The following is a 24,004-nucleotide window of genomic DNA, read 5'->3' as shown; positions in this document are numbered from 1 at the left end:
CTACATTTCCCAGCAGGCCGAGCGGCTACGCTGACGCACGCGTGCGCCCTTGCGTCTCTCCCTCTAACTCGGGTTTGACCTACAGCCTCCTGGACAAGATGGCTGTCCCAGCAGTGTCTGGCTTGTCCCGGCAGGTGAGAGAACGGACGTCCTGAAAACTAGCGAGACGATCCCTCCTAGGGTGAAACGTACCAGGTCGTTAAGGGCCACGGGGTGAGGCCACAGCTGGGGAAGCGTAGCCGCCATTCAGCGTTGTGGGGCCCTGCAAGTGGGGGCAACACACAGGAGCTCAGGCGGCCCTTCCTCCCTTCTGTGGAAGCTCGCGGGGCAGGTGGTGCAGGGTGACGCGTGCCTGACCTTGGCGACCCCCGAGTACAGCCTCGGGAAGCAGGCAGCTTGAGGAGCAATGGAGGGGGGGCCGCAAAGAAAGGACACGGCCCACCCCTAAGTCACTTAACTTCTGTGGTGGTGGTGGTGGTGGTGGTTAAACCGGTCAGGGGTCACCAATAATGCTAAGGATTATTTGCAAAGCCCATTTCACTTTTTTATAAAGAAAATGAGACGGAAAGGTTTAAATGACTCGTCCTTGGCAGCTCAGCCAGGAAGGGGTAGGTAGAGCTGAGATTCGAACCCACAGTCACGCAGAAGATGAAGTTGGAAAGAAAATTCGTTCTCTTTATATATAAACTAGGTATCAGCACCATGCTTTGCATATCGTGACACCTTGCAGCTTAGGTAACTTGCCTGTAAGCGATAAGTCTTTTCATCCCCACCGCCAGTTAGTATAATACACAACAGAACTGAAATTATTTACAGGTGACCCGGGCTTTTGCAGATTTTTTAAACAGTGGGTCCCAGCTGTGTTCCTTGGTAGACAAAATACATTTCTCAGAGCTAGGGCCTGTGCTTACATCAGAGTGCTGCAGTTAATCTTTATTTTCCTATAGCATTTGGAGTCTAAGAAAGTGACATCTCGTGCACATCGTGATTGCAGTCGTCCCATTTTTTATTAAAATCCTTGCTCATGGGTGGTAACATAAACACCAAAAATCTTGTGTTTTTTTGAAACCTGCATTTCAGCCAGATTTGTGTTCTCTCTCTTACCTGGATGCCCTAGCCTTTCCTTGTTCCTAGCAAATGAAGGACTTGGTGGGAAAGCAGATTTCCCAGGCAACTCGGGGTGATTCTTCAGTGGGGAAATTGACTTCTGGGTAATAAAGAGCAGCTCAGGTAACCTACGTGATGATGCTCAGAAACTAATAATTTAAAATGTTTTTATTGTTTTGAAGGTGCGATGCTTTAGTACAACCGTGGTCAGGCCGTTTTCCAAGCTCGTGCGGGTATGTCAACTTTTGTATTTGTAATTAACTGTAAAATAGATGAAAGTGTGTAAGTCAAACAGCAGTACAATTAGGGCATAGATTTTTGTATAAGTACTACCTAAACCTTTCTGCATGAATTAATGGTTTCCAAAACGTGACGTGTGCATGGGGGTAGAGAATGGAATAAGTTGAATGCCTGGTGTGTGACAGGCCTGTGCATTACCTTTGTGAGAAATTTCTTAAAACCCCATTACAGTGATGGAAAGTAACCAGTCTTCCCGTTTACAAAAAAGGGAATGGACTCTGGGAAAACCTGCCTAAGGTTACTCAGCTTGGTCTTAGAGCTGGACTGGAACTAGATCTTTCTCATTCAAGGCCTGAGCTTTCCCACTACAACCATATCGCACTGCCAGGCATATGTAGTCATATATTGATGATGGTGTGTGGGGAAAAGGCTACAGTGTCTTGTGAGAAATCGTTCAAGCTTGAGGCACTCAGTAAGTTGCTAAAGAGCTCTGTGAAACTGAGCATGGGTGAGGAGGCACTGTAGGGGGAATTTATAATGTTATTATGAAATATATAAAAAATACCCTGGTGTATGCTTGATAAATACCTGTTTTCTTGGCTCTAATGTGCAAAACGGGCTTCTATCAGTGTTTAAAATCTCCAGTACTTGGAAGTGACCAGTTACTGAGTTCCAAGGAAGCATAAGCTCATCTCAGAATTAACGTAACTGATTTCTATAGTTAGAGCTGAAAAGGACACCGTGTTTCCTCAGCACCTTGTTTTAAGATGAAAAATACAGAAGCTCAAAGATTGAGTGACCCGGCCAAGGAGACAGCCCTGATTTGTTTGAGAATTGCCCTTCAGAATAGCTCCTTGATGACCTGTTTAAACTGTTTTGTGCTTTAAGTGATGTCATTTTTTAATATACATATTTAATGCTCCTCTTGGTAATATGATGCTGTCTTAACTGGTTTTCTTTTACTCTTCCTCCCCTACCCCATCCTTTTAAAGCCACCTGTTCAGGTATATGGTATTGAAGGTCGCTATGCCACTGCTCTTTATTCGGCTGCATCAAAACAGAATAAACTGGAACAAGTAGAGAAAGAATTATTGAGAGTAGCAGTAAGTAGCGTTTCTGTTCATTACTTACTAAGTTTCCATCGTGTGTTTTTTGCTTTAATTATCTGACCATGTATCCCTAATGAGGTATATCCTAAAAGACAATGGAGTACCCCAAAAAGGGGAGGGGGAACGGGTTTTCTGTAACCATGTTGGTAGTGAGAGTAGTGGGTCTTACTATTCTGAACCTATTGTATAAAAGATACAGGTAGAGCATATCAAGGATATTGTTATTAGGAACCAAGATTTGGGGCTAAGAGAAGAAATAGAAGTCCCCTTTGAAAATCTGTCTTTGTATTTCAGGTATTTCCAAAATAGTCTTTAGAAAGTGTATTATAACCTTCTTTACCAGGAATTTATTTTCTTTATGAAGCCTTTCCTCAGTTTCAATTTTCATTTTATTCCCAAAATGTGAGAGGAAAATGACCAGAGCTTGCCGAGCAGCAAAATTAGGAAAGGTGTATGGGCTCCGTAATGATAATAGAGAACTGACAAAGATCATGAAGCTTACAGGGGAAAGTTTATTTTTACGTTTTTTTTTTTTTTTTAAATAAAAGGAGTAATTAGTTGAATTAACAGAAGTCTACTCTTTAAATTAAAGAGGAGAATCTCTGCTGTGATTTGAACTCCGTTTTCTAGGTAACAAGTTCTGCCCATTTTGTCGCTTCCCCTTCTCTTTTCGCTTTGTAGTTGCCACCCCCGACAGTAAGTTCTAGATGAAAGAAGAAGAGTCTAATATATACTCTCTCCAGAAAAATTTTTGCTCTTTTTTGGTTTTATGTTTTAAGAAGTTCTTATATTCTTAATCTGCTTATTTTTAAAGATTTTTTTTTTTTATCTTACTGTTTGGGAGAAAAAACCCTCACAGGCTAGTCATGTAGGATAATACTTAACATATTTTGTACATTTTTCATTTTAAGCTTTTTATCGGAACTTTTGTCCTTGGCAGACAACGATTTAGCTCTCTGTTCCTTTTTTGTCCAGTTATGTCCACAGGTAGTGCTTGCGGCCTTAGTTGGTGTGATTACGGTCCACCCAGAGCCAGCAGCCTTACTGTTGGAGACGCTTGGGAGGAGGGTAGCAAGAGCAGGCAGGATCACACATGGGAATTGTTGGAGGCGGGAATGACTGCCCGCTGCTTGCCGTTTACGCCCATCTTAAACCTGAACGGTGGTGGTCACGTTCATGAGCCTGACCTGGGCTGTGGTCATTAGAATGGGATTTGACTAAAACCTGGAAACCAGTTAAGGTGCAGAGACATAGAAAGGAGGCAGTTACCTTAAGACGCTGTAAAACATTAGTGTTTCAGTACTGGCAGGAAAGGGTGGTGCTACGCAGATGCCGTGAGCTGCCCGCTGGGTGATGCAGCAGAAAAAGATGAGAAACATGAAGGACTGCATTCCCCTAACACCAGAATGCTCTTTCATTTGTGTAACTCAGCAGTTTTTAGGGGGAAATATTGTTTCTGTGGAGTCACTCAAATTGTTTTAGCCTGACAAGCAGCCTAGGTTAGAACCAGAATTCCAGCCAGGAGCCTGGGAGAAGGGGCTACTGGAGGTATTTAACTGGAAGGTGTCCAAATGGAAACAGGCCATTAGTTCATTGAACTCTGGCCTGATACTGAGAGGAGCAAGGTGCCAGAAGCTACCCTGGGTCACTGAAAACAGACATTTATGAATTAACAAAATGGAGATGCATGGCGCAGGGGCGGTGGGGGAGGTGAGTCTCTGGTAGCTGCACTCCCACTGTTTGTCCGCTTTCCCTCCCAGCCGGACTGAGGCTTCTCTGGAAACACCAGAGGTCTCACGGGCTCTATAAAAGGCTGGACGGAGTCAGAATCAGTCTGAGACAGAGAGGCCCCCGGAAAGTGCATGACAAGGAGGCCTCCTTTGCCATCAGACCTCCTTTCTAGGTCTGCACGTGAGGTATTGGCATCACTGGCCTCCTCATAGTATGTGAAAATCTAGAGTCCTACCTGCATTAAATAACATTAGCATAGGCAGTCACTGACTCTTTTGGCTGCTTAGTTTCTTTTATCTCTCTTGAAAAGCAAACACAAATTTAAGAAACTTTATATAAAGTGTTTTTAAATTTTTTTCAAGAAATACCATTATATCCTGGGCAAAATCAAGGTATGGTATTCTCAAAGGCAAAGAAAATTACTTGACTGTAAACTTTTCTTCATATGTGCTTGAGTGCTCACTTCATTAATGAAATACGTGATTCATAATAAAGTATGCTGTGACAGCTAGAATCATTAATGCTGTAATATTTTTTGGTACTTTCAGCAAATCTTGAAGGAACCCAAAATGGCTGCTTCCATTATGAATCCCTACATCAAGCGTTCCGTGAAAGTGAAAAGCCTAAATGACATGAGCACAAAAGAGAGATTCTCTCCTCTCACATCCAACCTGATCAGTAAGTATTAGATCTTTCCCACTGAAGCCCCTGAACATCTTGCTACCAGAAATGGGGTCCATGGACCGGGAGCCGTTAGCATTGCCTGCCTTTTGGAAGTGGAAAATCTCAGGACTTAGCCATCCTGCTGAATGAGAATCTGCGCCTTAACTAGCTCCCCATGTGAATTAATTGTGCGTTAAAGCTTGAGGAGCACTGTCCAAAGCATATTAAGATGTAAGAAAGTAATTGCAGTCAGTACTTTTAACTTATGGAGAAGACCAGCGGGAACCATACCAAGAAAATGGCTTGGAGCCAGTGGTTGTGACTCTGTCCTTGAAGACATTTGCATTCATTGGTGCATTTGGCTTGTTTTTTAAAGTCCCTTGGTCAACCAGAGTATGAGCTCCAAAGAAAGTGCGTTCATGTCGTCATCTTTGAATATGGATCTATGTCAATTTGAGGTTAGACTCCAACCAGAAGTAAGAGAGTCACGTGGCAAGCTGTGAAGAAGGCAGCCGTTGCAGATCTGTGAGACCCTCCCCCCCATACCCACGCTACTAATTTAGATGTGAGTCAGTGCTGGTTCTTTTCAACACTGAGTATACTTTTTAAATAACGAGTTGCATCCTCTTAATTCACATTCTTGAAGGACGTCGAATATGGTATTTTAAGACTACAAATCTAAGCTTGTTTTTGAGGTGAATATAATATCTCATGAATGATCTGTTTCGAGTGAGGTTCATCTTACAGAGACAACCTTCCCTTTCCCAGATTTGCTTGCGGAGAACGGTCGCTTGGACAACACCCCTGGAGTCATTTCTGCCTTTTCGACCATGATGAGCGTCCACCGTGGGGAAGTACCATGCACAGTGACCACCGCATCTGTAAGTGGCAGCCTGGTGCCGCTAGATTTGCTTTGACATGTCATGAGTCACATTTTGCATAATGAACAGGAAAAAACGGGCTGAAATCCAGAAATTGGTAAAGGTGACTTGTCACTTAGGAGGTTGACTTCAGTTCTTGTACAGTTCTGCTCTGGAAGGGCCAGTGTATATCTTCTCCGTGCCTCCCTAACCAGTGACCACTCAGAAGGACCAGACTGGTTAAAAATGTATTGGGAAGTAGTGGTTATTTTCCTTTACTAGTTGGAGATATTTTGTAAATATCTTAAGTAGACTCTTGAAACTGGGGTGTCTAATTTTCTGTGGTGGTGAATGGGAGCGTTGAGCACATAGGCCCTTTGATCTCGTTGTGTTGCTGAAATGGGCCATAATGGCAACATTTTTTTGAAATCTGCTGTATGCTTGGTACTTTATAACTTATTATTTTAATAGCAGAGTTCCATGTGAGGTAGAATTATCCTTATTTTATAGATGAGGAAACACAGGAAATTAAGCGGCTTGCCCAAGGTGACTACGCATGCAATCAGGATTTGAACATGGGCCTCTCTTGCAGAAGTACATGTTCCGTAAGCTACACTGCGTCCCCAGAATTAATTTTGTTGATGTCTTAAATACCTGTTTCCTTCCTACTACAGTTCACTTGCTACAGGAAAGCAACCTGTGGGGCTTAATTATCAGCAGAGGATGGTAGATTGGCTTGGAATACACAACACCTGACCTTGTCTGGTATTTCTGGTGTTTACAAGATACTCTGACTCTCCAAAAGAGCGCAAAAAAGAGACATTTTAGCACGTAGTAACATTTGCACACTTGTAGCTCCGTAGTTGGTGCCACGGAAGCACATAACTGGCCGAGAATCAGCACAGCTCCGGCCTTCACCCCGGCGCACTGGGACTGCAGCAGCTCTCCCCAGCGGGAGCCCGGGCGAGGCTTCACCCGGCAGGTGGTCACACCGTCCCCGTGGCTAAGCCCTGGTGCAGGTCACTCAGAGATATAAGGACGTGATTTCTTTAAAGGTGCATATTGTTGTAAAGTTTCTTAGAACCAACTGTTGATAATGCTTTTGAAGCTTTTGAAGCTAAAACTTATTGAGTAAATAGGTTTCCAGTGTTTGAAAACAAAAGGAAAAAAATCACTTCTTGATTAATAATCAAGAGCTTCTCGCTGCCCTGAATCCTCTAGATTCCAGGAGATGGTGGGTGTAAAATGCCCGGCACCTAGTATGCGTCTCAGTGGAAGGTGTGCACATACTTCGAAGTTCTCCCACCTTGGAAGCTCAGTGAATAATGTTTTGATGAAACACCGATCGACTTGGGGCACCTGTGGGCCTCAGTCAGTTAAGCGTCCGACTCCTGATTTCAGCTCAGGTCATGATCTCAGGCTTGTCCAAGCCCCTGCTTCAGGTTCTAGCTCAGTGGGGAGTCTGCTTGTCCCTCTTCCTCTCCCCACCCCCCCCCCACGCATGCACGCTCTCTCCTTCCCTCTCTTAAATAAATAAATCTTAAAAAACAAAACACTGATAGATTGTTACAGCACCACCCCTCACAAGAGACATTGTTAGATCTGTGCAAAGAGAGAAGACTTTTCTGCTAGTTTTTGGACTCCCAGATGTCGGGGTGGGGAGCTCAGATTTGTGACAGGTGAGAGGCCTCTCCTTCAGCCTGACTCGCCCACATCTCACCAGGAGCTAGAGTGGGTTCAGGAGGGGCTGAACTGCTGGTGTTCGCTCTGTCAGAGGAGAGGCCAGAGCTGCCCCCCACCTTCCCTGGCCCTCCCCGAGGCTCCAAGAAGGTAGGGGTGTGCCTCTAGAGCTCCTGCTAACTGGGGCTTTGGGGTTCTAGGACCAGGTTAAACTGCAGCTTTCCATCTGGGGAAATAGCTGCACAGAGAAGAGGCTGTGTCCTCAGGCATCGTTCACGTCCGGGTTTTCCCCTGTGCCTGGGTCTGAGCAGCACTGCTAGTTCCTAGCACTGCTAGTTGCTAGTTCCGGGCAGCAGAGACGGGGAGGGAGCTGTGCTCACAGGGCTCCGGCCACTCCCCGATGGCTCCCTGGCCGCTCCACACGGGGATTCACCAGGCCGGTCTTGTGGGTATGTGCCAGTGAGATTTTCGGCCTTTTACTGTGGAAAGTTTCTGTTGTGCTTTATTTAAATTTAAAGAGTGGTTTTGTCCCTTTCTAGCCTTTAGATGAAGCCACTCTTACTGAATTAAAAACGGTCCTCAAGAGCTTCCTGAGTAAAGGCCAAGTCTTAAAATTGGAAGTTAAGGTAGGTTTCTGATTATGTCTGGTATGTCTCCTCAGGTTGTCTGACAGTTTAATGGCTATGGAAAGAGAAAAATAAATCTGATGATATACTCAGTTGCTTGTACTAGAAATTTTATATTTTCCACTTAAATGATTGCAGATTCCAGGCACAATTTGACTTCTGCTTTTCTCTAGATGTAATTGTAACACCCTGATTTATGCAGCATGTAGACCTTTCAAAAGCACTTTTCATCTTTCTGTTTGATCAATGAAATGTCACTGCTTTTTCATGTTTCCAACCTGTGTTCTAGACTGATCCATCAATCATGGGTGGAATGATTGTCCGTATTGGAGAGAAATACGCTGATATGTCTGCAAAAACCAAGATTCAGAAGCTGAGCAGGGCCATGCGGGAGGTTTTCTGAAAGTGCTGATTTTCTGTCGGTGAAAATTCCTAAACTTGGAGCAACAGTAAAATGCTTCCTGAATAAAACATAGTGTTTTCTGTCTTTTTTGAAGTGGATATACGGGAGCCTTATTTTTCTATCTTTATTTCAGAATCCCCCTAGTTGAAAGGTTAAAAGGCCCATTGTCTGGAGATTTTAGTTTGTGTAGATTATTCTTAGGAATATATGGAAGCTTGTATCATTACAAGAAACAGTTAAGGGGCATCTGGGTGGCTTAGTTAGTTAAGCGCCTGCCTTCGCCTCAGGTCATAATCTTACGGTCCTGGGATCAAGCCCCACATCAGGTTCCTGGCTCAGTGGGGAGCCTGCTTCTCCGTCTGCCTCTGCCTCTGCCCCCTGCTTGTGCTCTGTCTCTCTCTCTCTCTCAAATGGATAAGATCTTAACCCAAAAAAAAAAAAGTTGTCATTTATTGAGGCCTTTTATGCCAGGCACTATTAAGTTAGTAATGTATCTTATCTTACCTGGGTCCTTGGCCTCTGAGCCCAGAGCCAGGGGAGGGGCTGACCCTGCAGGTGGAGTTTAGACACCAGCAAACCAGGCCACTTACTGTCCTGGAGTTTCTGTTGTCTGTGCCCATGCCCAGTCAGACACTGGAAGTGGTCCTCCGGGCCGGTCAAGACACGGGCACCATGTTCTCCATGCTTCTTACAGCTTCTGCCCGTCGTGGACCAACGCCTGTTGCTGTGTCCTGCATCCGTCCACCCAGTCCGGTGGATTGGGTCTGTAGAAGGTACTTCGGAGAGGGCCAGCCTGTGCTCATCTGATGGCTCTAATAAGTTTCTAAGTCCCGTGGGTCTTGTTTTGACCCCAAAGTGACTCATCTGTAAGACGTATTGTTCTATTACCTATAAAGGCATTGATGCTTTCTGTAAAGGCTTTCAGATTCTTGCCAAAAAGATGTCTTCGTTCTAGAATCTACTAGAAGAATGCCATTAATCTGCTAATAGGCATTCGTTCCCTCAATCCCCCTGGGGACAGAGTGGGGGTGAGAGCTGGTTATTCAGCAAAAGAAGCCAGCAGAAAAGCAACCCCAGCCCCTGTGCATGTCCTCAACCAAGGAATGGCCAGGACGTTTGGCCCAGAGTAGGAAATTGGGATGTTCTCTCCCACTGGAAGCCGCCATTACAGTGATGGCAGCCCCGGTTGCTGAAAAGCTCAGCCCGCTGGTGCTGCCAATTCTCAGAGGGCTTTCTAGCCAACCAGCAAGCCAGCGCCACAAATGTTAGTACAGTCCTGTTTCCACCAGCTGGGACCCAACACAAGGTGATAAGACATGCTTCTCTGATGATGACAGTTAACCTGACCGGGCTGCCTGAAGGGATTCCTCCGAGAATGACCAGTTTCAGGTGAAGCCATCATCACACTTCGGATTAGAAGGATGTCCTGTGGGCCTAGAACCTTTACCTCGGACGGGCCAGGCACAGACCACCAGAAAGTCCATAAATAAGGGGCTAGTACACCATCTACAGTAAAGCTCAGGATGTAGACTTCAGCTGCTCTACACCCTGGGACGGTCGCTGGGTGGCTGGGAACATGTCCCAGGATCACCCAGGGAGTGTGCGTGCAAGCCTGCTCTGCTGCTCCAACCTCGGGGGCACCCCAGCTTCTCCAAGCCTCGGTCTCCTCCCCTGTAAATGGGAGCGACAACACCCACTTCCACAGTCACTACAAGAGGGGAGCAAGATATCAAAGAATTTAGTGGAGGTCCTCGGAAATGTCAAGATGTCAGTAAACATGAATTACTGGCTCCACCATCTCCCACTTCCCAGGATCACCTGACCCCAAAGATCGATTGATGAGACAGCACTCACCTGACAGTCACATGACAGAGTCCGTCTGGTACTGCCTGTGAACATCTCAGGTCCTCAAAGGCTTGCCCAGCACTCCTGGTTCCTAATAGAGCATTAGGATGACTCCTGCTCCATCAGTCCTCCAAGGAGGCCTTTCCCTAGTAAAATACCCTTAATCTGGCATATCTCTCCCCCCTTCCCCATATAGGATGCCACATTAGAGACCACTTCACATACCTACAATTTATAACAACCTTGTGATACAGACATCACCCTACTTTTAAATGAGGAAAGAGGTTGAGGGGCCCTGGGGTGTGCTCAGCATCACGTGCTTGACCAACTGGTGGATCAAGTCCCCAAGCGCAGGTCTTTCACCCTCCATTTTGTGCTGGTCCACCATGGCCCTGACCATGTGCTGGCACATGGCCTTCCATTGCTGGAGCCAACAGGCAAAGCGAATCTTAGTTGAGTCTCTGTGTCCCTTCCCACTTTGTCCCTAAGATGCTCCCGATTCACACCTTCACCCAGGTCAGATCTGCCCTACATTTTCCCTCCTGTTGGCCTTCTAGAAAAAAAGTTCCCCAGACACCAGCTGTCTCAAGTGCCTGTTCTTGGTCACCCTCCAAGAGGGTTTGGACAGCAAACTGATTCCCTTCCTAGAGCTACCCCAGGTGGGGGGACGACTGTAGCTCGGAAGTCCTGCAGGCATGACGAAGCCTGGGGCCATTGTGCACCCCCATTGCTGGAACCAACATGCCCTCCAGCTGGAACAACACATCCCTCCTGGCAATCATGCTGGTCTGAAACTCTGGCCAGCCAACTGCATAATCACCTGATAACTGACAAAACACCCTGTTGGGGCCTTTTGGTACCTTCCCAGAAGCCAGGAGTACCCAGACTGCTGGTTGGCCCCAACATCCGGTGACCCAACTTTTAGCTGGGCATAGGGCCACCCAGCTAGGGACTCCATTTACTAGTGTCCCTTGTAGTGCCTGACCAAGGAATGAAGTTCCAGCAAACGAGCGAGGGGAAGAAATGATGTATGGATCTTCCTGGATTAACCTCAAGAGGAACCAGCATGCAATCCTCTCAGGAGGTCCCCTTTCCATCTGGTTATATGCAGACGACAAGGTGGGAGCTGGAGCAACGGCACCCCAGAGTAGAGCCGATGATTTCAAGGGCGGGGCCACCCTACCTGCCCAGAACTTGGACCTCTGGGTCGTTAACAAGAGGGCAAAATAAACCTCTCTTGTTGAAGCCATGGGATGTTGGGTCTAAGTGCCAATACCTGAGTCTGTAGCCCAACCAGTACCCCAAGTTCCCTCAAAAGCCCTGTCTTTCTACATCACAGTTTGCCTCCTGACAACAGCCAGCCCCACAGGGCACTAGGCAAAGCACAACACATGCAAATCACTGTAAAACCAGAAGCTTCTAAGACATGTGGCAGCTGATGGACAAAATATCTTTAGGAGAATGTTTTGCTGTAGCACTGCCCAAATCCTTCAGATCAAACCCAACAACGTTCCTGTTGGTTAAGCACACAGCGACAAGGGAAATGACAAAATGCTTCAAATACTGCCCTATGTGATCATCAGATCACCGGTGGGTCACTCTACCCACAGATCCATGTACATTGGTATTCAAGCAAGGGGATGATTACAAAGCAACTTAATGTGACTATTCGGGATTGTTTAAATAAATTACGGTACACTCAGACAATGAGATACTATGCAGTCCTTAAAAATCAAGTTGTGGAAGAATATATATATTCATAATGTAATACATAAATATATGTACACACACACATATGACTTAAAAGAAAGCAATCAATAAAATAGTAGTGAAAAGATTTATATAAATTACATAATTGGGCTTTGCCTTGCATAAGGGAAGTGCTCGATGAATATTAGCTATTAAGTAGTATAAGAGCACCTTGGGGCACCCGGGTGGCTCAGCTGGTTAGGCATCCAACTCTTGATCTCAGGGTTATGAGTTTGAGCCTCACAGAGTTTGAGCCCTGTGTTGGGCTTGACGCTGGGCACGGAGCCTACTTTAAAAACAAAAACAAAAAGAGCATCTAGCACACACACACAGAGCAAGAAAATACAGGAATGGTGAGCATCAAAATGTTAACATTTATTTTCATGTGGAAGAATATCTCCATGAACTGATTTTCTTTCCTTTGTACTTTTCTGTGTTTGCTGAATTTTCAGCATTAACAAATATGTCTTCTATAATTAGCAAAAAATAAATATTCTAGAATAAACTATTTCCTTGATTATGCTGGCTCCTAAACTGGGTTAAATAGGTATTTATTCCTTCTGCCCTCTGAGCTATGCAAGAAGCACCTTATCAAGCTCAAAGAGAACTAGATATAGTTTGGAAAAGAAATGCATTATTTTTTTTGTTTATGATGAGATTTAATTTATTTTTTAAAACCTCAGGAAACCAAGGGAAGGGCATAGGATTTTTAGGTTTATGAAAAATGGAGCCTCCTGGTTTAAAAAGGGTGAAGACATGCTGTTTTAGTGTGCAAATTTTTTTTAATGTGCTCTAACAATGCAACTGGCATTCAAGCCAACCAGAGAGCTTAAAGGACTGATTCATATTCAGAGAAACCAGTGATGAAGTTGGGAAGAATTACCTTAAAACCAGATCAGAAGAAAATGCTATAAATCATTCCCTAAAATTCAGATAACAACAAAATTCAGTATTGGGTTTGCTAATGGTGCCCAGAGCTAAAACTCAAGGCTCTGAACACAGAGCTGTTGGTGTAGGAAACTTCACGGAAAGCCAGAGTAATACTCTGAATGCCTTCGTAAGACAATCCTAGCTTTCTGCTCCCCTGTCCGCACCCCCGGTGTTTCTTCCCCCACACCTCACCGATTTCTCAAATTCTCAGAAGTACTCAGTACTGGGAAATCGAGTTCTACTTGGCACTAACATCTGTCTGAAGAAAGCATAGGAAGGCTCGTTGGTTTAGTTTGGTTTTAAGTTTGGCTTTCTTTCCACGACTACCTTATCCGTAGGAGAAAGAAGAGCACCGGAAGAGAAGCCATTTGCAAAGCTATCTGCTTCCTGTCTGCTCAGAAAGGAGGTGGGACCGAAAGAACCCAAAATAATCCACCGTGACAGGGTTGGCTTTCTCACTTTATTCATGAACCATGTGAATTTAAACCATCCAGGTCAAAATGAACACAGAGCTGTTTTGAAGAGATTGTTCTTTTTAGGTTCAAGATACACAGGAATAGCAAACTGTACCGATGTCGCTACTGGTTTAAGGGGAAAAAATCAGTTACCATAGGCTGAGTCGGCAAAATTGAACATTGCATACACAATAAGGTGCCGAAGGGACACTCAAATAGCAGAAATAACCTCATCTTCTTTTCAACAAACGAAAAAAGCGACCTCGTGTTTTGGCCCTGCTTCATCAAACCTTAGACAGATACACATAATTCTACAATTTATGATAGAGTCTAATAATGTTTAGAACTCCATAGACATTACATATCAGACAATATAGTCTCCCTTCCATGGAAAGTTAAATAGTACCATTATTTGGCAACAGAAGTATATTACAGTCAACAGGACATCCATGGCGGGGTGGGGGGGGACTGGTCTCACCTCCACCCCCACCCCTACCAGGGAAGGGTTGTGAGGGGAGCAACATGCCACCAGCACTATGACCCATTTGTCACTGGAAACACAAGGGACTCATTCAGACTGATACATTCTTTTCCAAACAGGTAAAGGCTAACCAGAGTGGCTTGTAAGCACTGCTGGGCAGGACCTTCATGCTCTGGCTTCTCCTGTCCCCCAAGTTTTCAAGACAACTAGGGCCTGAAAGGTACTGACTGACTGACTCGTTCCCACTCACAGCCCTATTGCTGCCCCAGCCAAGAGGGCGTGGTGCTGAGGAGGGTCAGCCCCCGTGCTGGGCAGAATGGACCAGAGCTCATCTGGTTCTGCTGGCTGGCCTGGGATTGGGCTCCTCAGGCCAAGTTTGAACAAGATCTCTGAATGGCTCCATCTTTGGGACCAGAGTCACTTACATCCACATAGTTCCTCACGGTGATTTGCAGTTTCCTTCTATGACTCACAGATTCCAGAATCAGCACCCCCTGAAGTCTAGGAAATCCCATGGACTCCAGTGTCCCCCAGTCTTCAGGCTTATCAATAAGGGACTCCAACCGTCGGCTAGCAGCATCAAGAAGCACACAGCTAACTGCTGAAAGACCTCTTGAAAACCCAAGCTCACACCCCCCACACACAGCCCTACACTCTCCATGGCAGGGACCCAGACGCAGGGCCCCATCTTCCCAGAAACTAGCTATTGTCTCCACTGCATCACTTCCGATCAGGGAAGTCCAGCCACCTCCAGAAATGACTACCGAATATGTCTCTCGGGGGTTTAGACATTGAGTTTCATGGGACCATGTACTCCCATCTTTCCACAGGGGGCCCGCAGGGACATTCCTGGTGGCCAGTCTGTCCCCTAGAATCAGCCTGGACTTCTGATCCTTTTCTGGGAAGATAAGGAAGGCCTCTTGCCCCTGGGATCTCCGTGAGGGACACAGGCACGTAAGGAGGCTGCTGTGCACGCTTCATTCTCCAACCCACCCAGCTATGCAACAGGTGGAGATGGTGAAGATGCCCCAGGAAATTTCACTGAAAACACGAACACCAAAGGGATATGTGCAATCTATCCAGAAAGAGAGCTGTAAAGGGTGATCTGGAAGCCAGGGGCAGGGCACCTCCCTTCATGTTCTGAACTCTCTAGAAGGGTGTTTGGTTCAGTCTTGAATACCTGACCAAACTTCCAGAACTTCTAGAAGCCTCTGTAGTACATGGATCTGATGGGAAACAGGCTCTCAGTCCTCTTGTCACTTCCTGATACAAAGCCCTCCAGAATGTTACCTGCTCAAATCAGTTTTTAATGAAACACCAAGGTCCCATCTGAGGTCGTAGCTAAAGGATGCTTGTCATTTTTTCACACCACCCCTTTCACTTCCATTAATCATATTCTCTGTCCCCAAAAATGACTTCTTTGAATATCTAACATATGCAATTCATATTTTCTTTTGAATATAAGAAATTTAGTTGGGCTGAACCCAAGTAATCTGATTAAGCATTTTCTACTCCTGGAATAGGTTTTTATTTTTTTTTTCTATAGTTCTATGCACTTAAATTAGATTCCTAAAATACTCTCATATACATACAGAAAAATAATCTCTCAATGACAAATCACATTTTACAATAACAAGTTAAATATTTCGACTACAGAATCTGTGTTAGTTTATGCAACATTGACCGGCATAGCCTCTTCCATACCATATGTACATTTAGTTAAGGACATTCCCAAAAACACACAGCAGAGATTTCAAGACAAACCTTTTTAGGAGCATAACTTTTTCATATTATGTGGTGGAATTCTGCATTTTTCTTAGCCAGAAACTACCAAATGCAGAAAACCAGATGCCAAGAGCCGATTATCATACACAGGACATTTTGTTGTTGTTGTTGTTGTAGATTTCTCACGTATATACATGTATTTACACATACGCTGACCACCTGTAGATGTGAGGGTACAAAGCTAATGTAGCTAAGGCAATACAACATGAGTTACATGCTTGCCAACTTCCCGATCTACGCAGAGTGGGGAGGAGGGGGCCAGGAGGTTTTGGACTTCAGATAGCTGGGTTTCAGCTGACATCACCTGAAGTTGGCTTCACAGTTCAAAGACACTTGGACTATTGGCAATGTGTGTTTTAAATGCATGTGTACAAATAAATATCATTATCAAAGATCCTGCCAGCATATCTGCCTTCTGACACGTGACTATCTAGCAATAACGTTTGAAGGACGCTGATTGGTAAAATGCCCATCAACACGTTCGTTCGAGAAATATGATGCCAGCACAATGCTAAGTCAATGCCTCCGGGAGATATTTTCCGAGCTTTCAGGAATGTGGAAGACTGCAGTACGTGGCGAAACAAAGCTAGAATTTGCTATTTCCTTCAAAGCGAGGCAGTCACTTCCACAAGGATGAATTTGCAATGTCTGTGCAACTTTCTGTCAACATTTTTACTTAGCAAGCTTTCTAATCCCAGGACAGAACTGGGAAACAGAGAGGATTATTGCTCTGTGTGTGTAGAAATTAGACTGATTTGACAAGAACCAGCAGAACCACAAAGGTTTTGGAGGGTCGGACCCAGTGCAAGACAAAGAAGCGAAAAGCTGCTTTGTGAAAGAAACTCACAGCAGGTGCATGGCGGGAGGATCGAGTCCAAGATCGTCCGCCTCAAGAAGTTTCTACAACTTGAGGCTGCTCACACAGTGGGTTTTCTCCTCTTTCCTGACCTCTCCAGGCTCCAAAACTATCCATGCGACCCAGCCGGGAAGCCCTGACTGGAAGTTGCCCGGGACCCTGCAGCTCTCTCTCCAAGAGATGGCCTTGGACCAAGCAGCGTCCAGTCCCTGGGGAAGGGACATGAGCCCTTCCCCCTGGCCTCCCTGCTTCTCCTGACTCTCCCCTGGATGGTCCTTTGAAGGCAGAGGCTCAGAAAGCCTCTCTGTCCTACTAGAAAAGGGGAGAAAAGTCCTCAGTGGCCAACTGAAGATCAAAAGGAAGGATTTCATTTCAAATCAGTGGGTTAGAGGCTCTTAGGCCTCTGGGCACCTTGTGGCAGGCCCTCACAGATGGGCCAAGAGATGGACAGGTGACTCCCTTTCTGGCCCTGGGGCGCAGCTGTCACCGAGGGGCTCGGGTCTTGTACCCTCTGATTAGCCTAGACCATCTGTGCTTCTGTGAAATTAAAGCAGACATTTTCAAAAGCACTGGCACCCAGCTCCCCACAACCTGCCAGGAGACTTTCCAAAGAAGACAGAAGACAAAGCCGCACCCGCTCCAAGACCAACTGAAAACCCAGCGGGCCCAGGGCCAGCTTCCTGGGGGTGTGATCTATGCCATCGCGGGGGACTGTGTGCTTAGAAGGGCCCACGCTTAGTTTAATTCTCTGCTGTCACCGCCTCCAAATTCGTCATAATTTTCAATAAGGGGCTTCAGATTTTCATGTTGTATTTTTCATGGGGCCTGAATGCGCCGACGGACTGTCGGACCCATCTGTTCCCTTGTTCAATCCACGTATCTTCATTTCTCCTAGTGACACACACACACCCCACCTATGTATCGCATGCACACCACACACACAGATCACACACAGCACACACATTCACACACCGTCTCACACACCACGCGCACACACAGAGCACACCTCACACACACCACAGTCTCACACTCATGCTATCCTCTCACGTACCACACACTCACACACCAAACACACTCATACTCTCACACACCACACACTCCTACACACACTCGCAACAAACCACACACCCTCTCACATACATACCATATACATTTACACACACCACACACTCACGCTCATACTCTCCTCTCGCAGACCACACACAGCCCTCTCACACACACACACCACACACCGTCACACACCACACACTCACACTACCGATACTGTCACACACTCACGCTCATACTCTCCTCACACACCACACACACCCCACAGACTCACACACATACCACATATACCACAGACCACACACACACACACACATCATACACCACAGACACTGCCGCACGTATACCACACATTCACACACACTCATGCACTCACACACACACCCCGTACACACCCCGCACAGTGAGCTTCTGTGTCCCCCACCAGTGCTCTGCGTCTGAATTCCAGGAAGTCCTGGTCTCCTGGAGAGACTGTTCTCCAGTCCCAGTAAAGACCTGACTCCTAGAACCTTCGTGGGAGAGGACGCCTCCTTGGGGGGCCGGGGGGGGGGGGGCGGGGGGCCTCCAACTGCCACCCGAGACCCCCGGGGAGCCGAGTCTCAGGGACTTTCACAAAGCAGATGCGAAAGCTGAAGGCCTCCCCCCACCCCACGACCAGCCCCGGCACCACGGAGCGGCAAAGGGTCACCAGGTACCCCGGGGGCGCTGAGACCCCTGCCCACGCCTGCCACCAACTCTTGCCCTCTTCTCACCACCCTCGGTCTGGCCCCGGGATTTACTCCACAGCCCGTGGAGCCAGAACCCGGGAGCCCCCCGCGCGACCCGCCGGTTTCCAGGAGGGAGATCGCCCCCTGGCGGCGACAGTGGGGAGAAGGGAAGCCGCGGGCTCCTCCCCCAGACTCCGCCGAGCCTCCCCACCTTCTCCGGTTCCCCGGATGACGCTCATCCCGAGGGCCCCCCTTCTTTTTAGATAGAGAAACAGGAGGAAGCAAGCCATTTGAGCATAAGAGGCGAAATGCAGAGAAACAGAGCTTTAGAAACTCAGCCACACAGGAATGTTATTTTTTTAAAGGATGAAAGTACAAAACCAGTGTTCCTAGGAGAAAAAAATCTCTACTCCTCCCACTGAGTAAAAAGAAACCCTGGTTACTGGTTAGTTCTCAGGAAAGAGCAGAGAAACGCTCCATTTTTTTTTTTCAAGGTTGACCAAACGAGCCCACTTCTGAACAGTTTTACTTGGTGGGCTTTGAATACTAAAATAGTCACACTATTCAAATGACAGTAACACTAGAAGCTGGTATAGAAAGTAGAACGGAATCCTATTAAAAACAAACTCACAAAACCCCTGACATACAGTAGGGGCAGATTTGCCCTGAAATACAACAACCACACATGGGGTCCCCAAAAGTCAGAGCAAGAGGGTTCCTCTACATGGAGGAACTGATCTGCCTGTCACTGATGCAATTATTTAGAGGTGGAGATGAATTTTTACAAGCACTGGGTGTCATTTAAATAACATAACATCAGATCCACAACTAGACCACAGATACCACAGAGGCAAACCTCTCTAGTCCACCTCCCAGTCCCCTAAGACAGAGGCCTGGAACAGCATGGGGACTTCCCGAATCCGAATAGTATGCTACTAGCATTGCTACTAAGAGATCACAACCCAGAGCTAAGACCTTCCAACGTGGGGGAATCTGGGTTTCAATCCTCCCGAGAGAGACCTGTTAGACGTTTCTAGCCTTCCCTTGGAGGAAGATTTCCATGCTTATCAGGAAGATATCCTAGCTCCTGCAGACATCAGGTGATGTACCTTAATTGAGCTCCATGACCTACAAACACATCCTGGATCTGTCGCCATAAAAGGAAAGTTCTACCTTTCCTCTCACTCAAATAAACAGCCATTTTCCAAGTACAATCAACAGGCCAACTTGATTTATAGGATATGAAACAGCCCGCACAAGGCATGACTCAGGGCACTGCCAGGAGAGTGTTGGCTGCTGACCCAACTTCCCCACAGGAAGAGGCATGTCAGCACCTCAGGGCAGGAAGAGAAGGTGGTGACACCTTCCAGGTGTGACTTTGACCGAATACCTCATAGGGTAGCTCCGAACACAGCGTCTGAGGGCTTCACTTCGTCACTGGCTTCTGGTACCACCAACTATGCTCTTCCCTAGTAGGAACTCAAGTTCCTATACTGGAAACAAAGAAGGAACATCCGGGATCCCCAGTTTCCCTCACCTCACCTTCCGGCCCAGGAGGCTCTAACTTAGAGAGCAGGCCCACCTGGAGTGAGCAGACCCTCGGCCAACCTCACATTCACCTCACGCTGGGAATGACCCTGCTTCCTCTAGACTGTGCCGGCATCCATTCCACAGTGCTCCTGTCTGCAGGAACGTTCATCTCCACCCTCGGAAAGAGAAGGCAGGCAACATAAAATAAAAGGCAAGAGAGCACGTGAAATAACATAAAAAAAAAAAAAAAAAAAAAACCCACTAGCAGTTTCCAGCAGAAATTCTTCAAGTTGTTAAGCACAGAAACAAATTTTCTTCTATGAATCAAAAGGTCCCCCCAGCTCGAAGAAACTATTTGGAGAAGAGATAGAGAAGGCTTTTTCTCCTACCAAGCGGTGTGGTAAACTCTAAAATAAACTCCCAAATCTCCAACCTTTCTGATAAAACCAGAAGCACCCCATCCATTCGGCCCTTGTCCTCCAACCCCACTGATTTCTAGAATGTTCCCACACTGTATGGTCAGTGGCTTATGAATGCACCAGCCAGCTCCCAGAGAGACAGCTCCCAGAGAGACTGCCTGGCCTTGGGTGGCAGACCCGCATTCACCCTTCCCCGGGGACTCCAGCCTTGTCCCTTGGCCCCAAGGGTCATCCCTGATGACCCTCGCCTAGAAGAGTCCCCTTTCCAGAGTCAGGCGAGCCTGGGGTCTGAATGGACAACCCTCCAGGCTCTCCTGGTTACAGCAGAACCTGGTTCCAAGACATGCTGCCGCCTGTCTGTCTGCCAGGAAACACAGTATCAGCCAGAAACACCCTGCCCCAGAGGGACTGGCTATGGTCTGTCCCTTCAAGAGAGCTAGTCTATGAAAAGCCCCAGTCCTCAGGCTCCTGAGCTCAGCACATAGCCTGTGAGCAGAAAAGCCCCTTGCTGGGCTAGAGGAGGTCAGTGCAGCTCAGAGAAGAAGGGAAGCTTGCAGGGCGTCTGGAGGCCTGGGAACAGGATGCCAGGATACAGTGGCCTACAGACACCCTGCGTTTGGAAGCACAGAGCTAGGAAACAGATCGCTTCTTGGAAAGAGACATCATCTCTAGGGAACAGAGCCCAGGTGGCCAAAAAGGCAGAAGTGAGGGATAGAGGTCAAAGAGACCCCGGGCGCTGCCTACTTGTCTCTGTCCCCCCACCAGTATGACTAATGAGTCACAGCTGGATCTGAGGACCAGGTTAACTTATCCCTAGGTAGGTCCGGTCGCCATCCAGATTACACCAGAGAGGACAAGGACACTAATCCGTAATTACTACCCTGGAGGAACATCTCAGGGATGCTTAATAGAGTCACTTGGGAAAAAGAGTCACAGACTGTGTTTTCATGCTACATGAATTCCGATCATGGGATGCTGGGAGTGGGTGACCTCGCAGACCTAAAAGGGTTACAAGATGCTTGTCACTGTTCACGTCACATCCTACCTGCCTAAACAGCAATGACCGGCATGACACACGAAGAGAGCCAATGAAGGAAAGGCCTCCCCAACCAGAAGGAAAGGGATGGGAATGGTTATCCAAAACTACCCCATTTTACCCATCACGTACATTTTGTCTCTACCATAGAACATGTCCTTCATAAATACACTGAACAAATTGAATTAGTTACAGAAATAGGAAAGCGTGAGTTGTGTGTCTACTTATAGATTTAATTTCACACAGTTTCTTAACAACGGTCAGAAAATATAAACTTAAAGTGGTCTAACTGTATTTTCTTCCGGGGAGTGGTAAACAAACCCATGCCTGAAGTTAAACTTGGTCTCTAACAGGGCTCAGTTGAAAGTTGCTAGCTAAAGGGTGTGTCTGTTTGTTTTTAAAAAATACTTGTCTGTTGTTCTCGATACAAAATTCTACACTATCTTCAATAAATAAATAATAAAGTGTTTCTTAAAAGTATGAAATGTAAACTTTGTTGCCCTCTCTAACACACACACTATTAAAAATTGCTTGGAATATGACAGGGCTCTTATGGGAAATTACGACACTATGCATTCCATTCCCAGCAAAGTGGAGAGTCGGCCACTATGTTGACGCTACCCTTTATAAAGCACTTCTACGACCCTAGTTAAATTCTAAAAACCTACAGTCAAAGAGAACACCATCTAACACAGGAAAGCTAGACTCCAGTACCAAGAGAACATGCAAAGAACATTTCATGACCACGACACACTGGGATTAGGAGGACATTCACATGCGAACAAAATACAACCCACACTCTTCATTAGCAAATCAAGCTATTATCTAGTTAACCAGCCTATCTCCTGGCATTGAAGGGGGAAAAAAATCAAAGAACTCAAACCAAACAGTTTGGCACATGGTCATACACTCCCGACTCTGGCAACAAGCACATGTATTTCCATTACTGAGAGATTGGTTGTGTGTGGGAGAGGAGGGGAGAGAGTCTTGGGTCTTCCTCCCTTGATCTGTGAGGCTTGGGTGCTCCTCGAGCTTCTCCCCACACCACATAACAAAGTTCCTTCACCTTCCTCCACCCCACTTCCGGATTGTCACTTTTCTTCTTCGCGTCTTGGGGACGTCTTTCTTGGGAACATAGCAAAGACGGCTGCTGGAATTCCCCATGACAACCAGGATTCAGCACACTCCCGCAAAAACAGGCTCAGAGCTGGTCAGCGGCGATTACTCTTCTCATGAAACACCACAGGATCTCCAAGCCAAAGAGAACTTTCCAGCTGGGCTGGCAACCAGGACCCAGTGGCATCGTAAAGAAGCCTTTCAGAGGACCTGCGGTGATCTAATCCAGCAGAGTCGAACTTTGTAGATAACACGCCTCCTTAGCCATCTTCCAAACGTGCTGGAAATCAAAGTGGAATCACCTGATAGTAGCTAGTGATAGTTTTCATTGACATCTATCAATAAAAGACCTGGAGGGGACTGGAATGGCTCTAACAGTGCACCTGCTAGAATCGTCCATGGACCAGCTTTTCAAAGAGCTAGCACGCTCTCTGATCAGGAGACCATCTGCCCGAGTGATCGTATTCAGGGCAGCATTTCAAACAAGGTCCCAGCGGGGAAACGAGACTCTGGGGCAGCCACAGGACCTTCATAATAATTTCTAAATACACAAAGGACCAGGCGTTATAGATCAACGGGCCTATTCAGGGACCGGTGGAGATAAGAAATAGGAACGTTACATGAGTTCTCCAAAAATACAGACATTGCATTTATAAATCTATTGTACAGTAACCAGACCCACACCTCAGGCCCAGGGATGGGCCCAACTCCCAACCGTATCTAGCTGGGGGCTCTGGGATTTCAAAGCTCCTAGAAGCCACGATGAGACCAGCAGTGAGGACAAAGGAAGACATTTTGTTTTTGTTTCATAAAATGGGAAATTGTTTGGGGTGCGGGGAAAGATTGTCAAGAACTATTCCTAGAAGTTTTGAGGGGCCTGTCTTCACTGTCCCTTTGCCCTGTGGCTGAATGTCAAACGGTGGTTTTAGGGAAGCCACACCATTTCCAGATTGCACCTGCCGCCGCGGGCTGGAAGTCGGCCAAGCACCATGCTGGGCCCACTCCCTATGGCTCATCAAACAACTGTAGGTCCAAGCGGACCACAATCTCTCCTGTGGGAACTTCGTGCAGCAGGAGACACTTTGTAACTGGGCCCTTGGAACCCTGGTCCTTCTTGATGTCGGCCACACGGATCTCTGTCCGACCCAAAAAATCTGCAAGGAGAAAAAAACACCGTGCTCAAAGAGAGAATTCCTTTACGTCAAGGCACGGAAGGCATTAGGAATTTCTCAGCGAACCGACACACTCTCCCCTCTTCCAAAGGAGAAGTATGTCCATTTACAGGAATCCATGAACTACAATGACAGAGCATAATTTTTAAGTGGAGTACAAGAAAAAGAAAGAAAAAAAGGACACCAGGGTGGGGACAAAGTTGAGCCTAGAAGTAGGTAAAAACGGAGACTATGCCTTTCCCCACACCTGGGCACCTCCAAAGGGCTATAAGCTTCCCAGGAGGCAATGCAACATTGGACGTCCTATCAGCAGGACAAAGATTGGAAAGTAGTGTCTCTGTGGGTTCAGAAGGCACATTCGTGATGTCACACCCTTTTCAGAAACGTCAAGGATGGTGAGCGAGGGCTGGTCCTTCCTGTGCCCCTGCACGAGCCAGAGAGCAAATGGGGGGTGTGG

At 46.6% G+C, this 24,004-nt stretch overlaps 2 protein-coding genes across 4 annotated transcripts in view; one reads left to right on the top strand and one right to left on the bottom strand.

Annotated features, from left to right (window-relative positions):
• Positions 1-29: 29 nt before the first annotated feature.
• Positions 30-8,517, top strand: ATP5PO (ATP synthase peripheral stalk subunit OSCP). The gene is made up of 7 exons (XM_059388220.1): positions 30-134; positions 1,290-1,340; positions 2,340-2,450; positions 4,736-4,865; positions 5,619-5,731; positions 7,930-8,016; positions 8,306-8,517. The coding sequence occupies exons 1-7, from the start codon at positions 99-101 to the stop codon at positions 8,417-8,419; spliced, it is 642 nt and encodes a 213-aa protein (XP_059244203.1). The 5' UTR covers positions 30-98; the 3' UTR covers positions 8,420-8,517.
• A 4,867-nt stretch (positions 8,518-13,384) lies between these two features.
• The window catches only part of ITSN1 (intersectin 1), a 221,146-nt gene continuing 210,526 nt past the window's right edge, over positions 13,385-24,004 (bottom strand). For all 3 annotated transcript variants that reach the window (XM_059392297.1, XM_059392298.1, XM_059392299.1), the window contains one exon: positions 13,385-23,529. In XM_059392297.1, the coding sequence (XP_059248280.1) occupies positions 23,381-23,529 (149 nt within the window). In that variant the 3' untranslated portion in view covers positions 13,385-23,380. The remainder of the gene's footprint in view (positions 23,530-24,004) is intronic.

Source organism: Mustela nigripes, chromosome 2, assembly GCF_022355385.1.
Source record: "Mustela nigripes isolate SB6536 chromosome 2, MUSNIG.SB6536, whole genome shotgun sequence".
Taxonomy (NCBI): Eukaryota; Metazoa; Chordata; class Mammalia; order Carnivora; family Mustelidae; genus Mustela; species Mustela nigripes.
This window is presented reverse-complemented; position numbering and strand designations above follow the sequence as displayed.

Excerpts from the sequence above, each read along its gene's own strand:
- ATP5PO (XM_059388220.1), top strand. The coding sequence starts at position 99 with ATGGCTGTCCCAGCAGTGTCTGGCTTGTCCCGGCAG. Across the intron at positions 1,341-2,339 it reads CGTTTTCCAAGCTCGTGCGG|CCACCTGTTCAGGTATATGG; the intron begins GTATGTCAACTT and ends ATCCTTTTAAAG. Across the intron at positions 4,866-5,618 it reads TCTCACATCCAACCTGATCA|ATTTGCTTGCGGAGAACGGT; the intron begins GTAAGTATTAGA and ends TCCCTTTCCCAG.